Source organism: Oratosquilla oratoria, chromosome 13 (genome assembly GCF_046742065.1).
Source record: "Oratosquilla oratoria isolate Oo_2021 chromosome 13, ASM4674206v1, whole genome shotgun sequence".
NCBI lineage: Eukaryota > Metazoa > Arthropoda > Malacostraca > Stomatopoda > Squillidae > Oratosquilla > Oratosquilla oratoria.
In genome coordinates, this window is record NC_134789.1 from 67,012,436 (window position 1) to 67,016,335 (window position 3,900).

The 3,900-nt window shown below is 42.3% G+C and overlaps 1 protein-coding gene across 1 annotated transcript; it reads right to left on the reverse strand.

Moving 5' to 3' along the window:
* Positions 1-1,395: 1,395 nt before the first annotated feature.
* Positions 1,396-3,394, reverse strand: LOC143032157 (cuticle protein 7-like). Its single transcript, XM_076196624.1, has 4 exons — positions 3,321-3,394; positions 2,166-2,222; positions 1,902-2,044; positions 1,396-1,639 (listed from the first exon to the last, which is right to left on the reverse strand). The coding sequence occupies exons 1-4, from the start codon at positions 3,330-3,332 to the stop codon at positions 1,573-1,575; spliced, it is 279 nt and encodes a 92-aa protein (XP_076052739.1). The 5' UTR covers positions 3,333-3,394; the 3' UTR covers positions 1,396-1,572.
* Positions 3,395-3,900: the final 506 nt, after the last annotated feature.

Below are 3,900 nucleotides of genomic sequence, written 5' to 3' on the forward strand. Positions count from 1 at the left end.
GTGTTATCCACGATAGTCTACCTATTAATTACAGCCTGATGGGATTGGAGGTGGTGTTGTTTAATTATTCCTTGCTGTAAATGTAGGGACAACCGTCTACTCAGTTGGCATGTCATGAACCCAATGTATGTAGAATTACGGGGTGCGCAGTCCCCAGAAGTACAACGGTATTCATATATAACATTGGTTCTCGATAATATGCCGCCATTGCCAGACAGATTGTTTTTCATAACAAGGGAACAGGTACGGGGGTTGTCATAGAATATAATTACTTTTGAATTATCATAATCGCCCATTGGCTCACAATTTCTATGTATGATGTCATTCATCTGTTTCTCATCTTGTCGGTAAGAGCTACAAAAATTATTCTTGTAAAACACAGTGACGGTCTTGGCTTGGTCTAATGTTTTCAAAGCAACTTTACGTTCTAGTAAGTCCTTAGTTACACTGTCAGAGTCTTGATTAGAGTAACCATTATTTACTAGCATTTGGCGTAGGTAAGTAAGTTCTCAATGGAGCATGTGCCAAAAGGAACAAATGGAAATTGCCCGCCGGACATATGCCCTAATAACGCCTTTCTTATAATTAAGAGAACATTCACCAAGACCGTTCATGCATTTACAGCTATCAGTGGGCTTGCGATACACCATAGTTTTAAAGTTATCAGATGTCGCATCTACCAAAACACCGAGAAAAGGGATCTCATTGTTAACATTGAGCTCTGTAGAAAATTGTAACCCTGAAATGGCTTGGAGATTAGATCTGAGCTCCTCCAGCAAATGTACGTCAGAAACACAAAGATGTTATCAACATATCTAAGATATGAATGCGGTTTCGTGGTTAGGTTTCAATTTCCACGTAAGACATAAAGGCTTGAGCATAAAGGACCCGCAAAGGAGAGCCCATAGCAACGCCATCTATTTGGACAAAAAGTTTACCTTGAGGGCATTTGAAAGGGGCTTCAGTAGTGCAAACAAGAATCATCTCCTTCATAATAGTTTTAGGCATTTTAGGTGGTGGTAGTGTCGGACGATGGTAAACATAGTCCAGAATAATATCAGTAGTTCTTAAAACTGGAATGTTCGTAAAAAGACTGTGGGCGTCGAGGTAAGCCATAATGGAAGGGAGGTGATTCAACGTCGGCTTGAGAACAGAAAGTAGCTCGCCGTAGGGGCTTCTCACTTCCCACTGCGTGGCAATGGGATGGTGACTTTTATGAGTTTGCACTTTCAGAAAGTTTTAAAGTTCACATTGTGTACGATATTATAGTGTTAACTCAAAGAATTATATCTTTGGAGGTGGGCGTCCTCCAGTTTGTCTTAGGTATATTGGAACATCATATGACAATCAGATGTTTATTAGGCAATTTACAAACAGGGACAGACTATTTGATTCTCACAGATTCTTTGCTTTAGAAGCTATGAAAGGTACAGAAATATGTTTTGCTGTTTATTTTTGTCATGACTATTACCCCCACAGATAGCTCTGTCTGTTTCCATGGTCACAAAAGTGGTTATCTATAGAGCCAAGTTAGGAGTCACTGGAAACGAGTAGATTTCTGAGGTGGCCCTTTTATTCCTGGTGGAGGGGCACTCCGTCAAGGGTGACGTCGGCAACGAAACCTGAATCTCCTTCAACACTGAAAAGAAGAACATTAAATGAAACTACTCTCATGCAATTGGAAGCCAATGGCCCTCTACACAAAGACCACAGGCTCCCCAGCTATCCCAGAAATCCATCGGCCCTTGAGCCTGCATGATCCGGCTGATGACAAACTATTTAACTTAACCTTAAGTTAATATGTAGCAAATTAAGAAACAGAACTTTTAAACGAGAAGTCAAAAAATATATAAGTTGGGAGAGCCACTCTTGGCAACTAGCCCACGGGGCTGAGTACTTACGTGTAGGTGACGACGAGCTTCTTCCCATCGGGGAGGAGGACGTTGTAGGAGCCCTGTGTGCTGTCACCCTCACGGGCTTCATTGTGGCCGAAGTCGTTGCCACTTTCGGCGTCAAGGACGCTGTACTCGAAGCTGTAGCTGGGCTGAAACAAAAAACAAAAGTCCACCCTTTACTCCTGAGGACAAGGAGGGAGAAGAACATAAATATCAAATGTCAATGTTTAAGGTAAACGAATGAGAAGGAAAGGAAGGTGAAATACTCACGGAAGGACCCTCGGGCCGGCCAAAGGCGACTGCGACCAGAGCCAGGAGGAGCACCAGCTAGAACGAAACACATTCAGGTTACAATCTTCATTTTTTTTTTTTTCAACTTATAAACGGTTAACCGCAAAGCAAGACAACCAGTCGTGAAAGTGGAGCATCCTCACCCCTTTCACTATCATACAGTCTCTTAGCCTTCCATCCTCATCTCCTGTCTACTCAATCACACCTACAGATATACAAAAAACAGGTATATCCACTTCACTTTCTTTCATGTTTTCTCAATTATCTGTTTAAAGTAATTACCAGACTTACACGCTCCCTTCCTTTATGAAAACTATCATCTATTTCTCTCATTATCCTTTACTATAACCCTTCTATATACATTACTGGAATGTTTGAAAGACTGCATCCTTTTCTCTTTGAAGTTGGTATTATGCATGCTTTCTTAAAGTCCTCAGGTATCTTCTCTCTACCTCGTAACATATATTACATAACATATTCTACCATCCTCTCGTTGCTTTAACCCCCTTTTGATAATCATCACACGCATATTTTATTTCAAATTTGCAACTGCATCCTCCATTTCTCTTCTACCATATTAGCCCAATCATCTTTCCCTCTGCTTCTCATTTCACCTTTCTCCAGCGTCTATACTTCTACAGTACTTCCATACCCTCATTCACATTAGCAGTTGAAAGTCCACCTTTCCCCAGCCTCAACTTTCTCTGTCAACTGTCGTCCGTTCTTATCGTTGATCCTACACTTCCTTTATCTTTCTCGCTTTGTTCCCCTGCCTTTAGTTAAGAGTGATAAGTGTGAAGGTGCAGTGAGCGTCTTGAACAAGGCTGAAGAGCCAAGTTGAACTAGATAACGAGAGACTGGAGGCGTATCAAAGATAAGAAGGGCCCTATGGACAGATGCAGTCTTCAGAATATCCCGAACGAGGTGGAACTATGTTTGCGAGAACTGCGCGTCCCATGAGACACGTGTAATGAGATGAAGATTGAAAAATCTCTGCACTACTGTATAGGACCAGATCAGAGTTCCTGGACTCCCACAACAACCCTGAAGAGTTTTCCAAGTCCGACGACAGATTCCTCGATCTACGAAGGGAGACTTGCGTGCTACAGTGAAGAAACATTCTATGGTACCCACCTTGTAGTCCATGTTGCAAGTTTCAATGGGGAAGATGCGTGAGTTGCAAGCGCTTGGGGGAGGACTGTCACACTTGATACAGATGTCCGGGACTGCCCGCTTTTATTCAGTTTCTTCCCGCCCCCGGGCAAGGTGAACTACCGGGGCGTTTCCCAGAGTCCAGTGAAGCATCCTTGCAACGTAGGCCCCCTCCCACTCCAAAAGAAAAATTAGATCTCAACCACTCATGTGTATGGACTTGCGATAAAGATCTTAGCTGGCGCCAGATTTTTTTTTTTTTTCCGTAGGGAAAAAGAGAGATCCTATCTTGGGAGGGACGGCAGTAGCCACGATTTCTCTGATTTTTTTTTTTTTTTTTTTCTTTTTTTTTTCCCTTTTTTTTTTTTTTTGAGATTTCGGTCTCCCAACCCCTTTTCGGGGAGTTTTTCTTGGCTTTATGAACAGACTTTTCTCTACTAAGACAGGACCGTTTTGTTCAGCTGTAGGACTATTTTTGACCTGAAAACCCAAATGGTTCTTGTTCCAGTTATGTAGTTTATCTGTTCCAGGACAGCCGGTCTTGTACAGGACAGTCATAAGC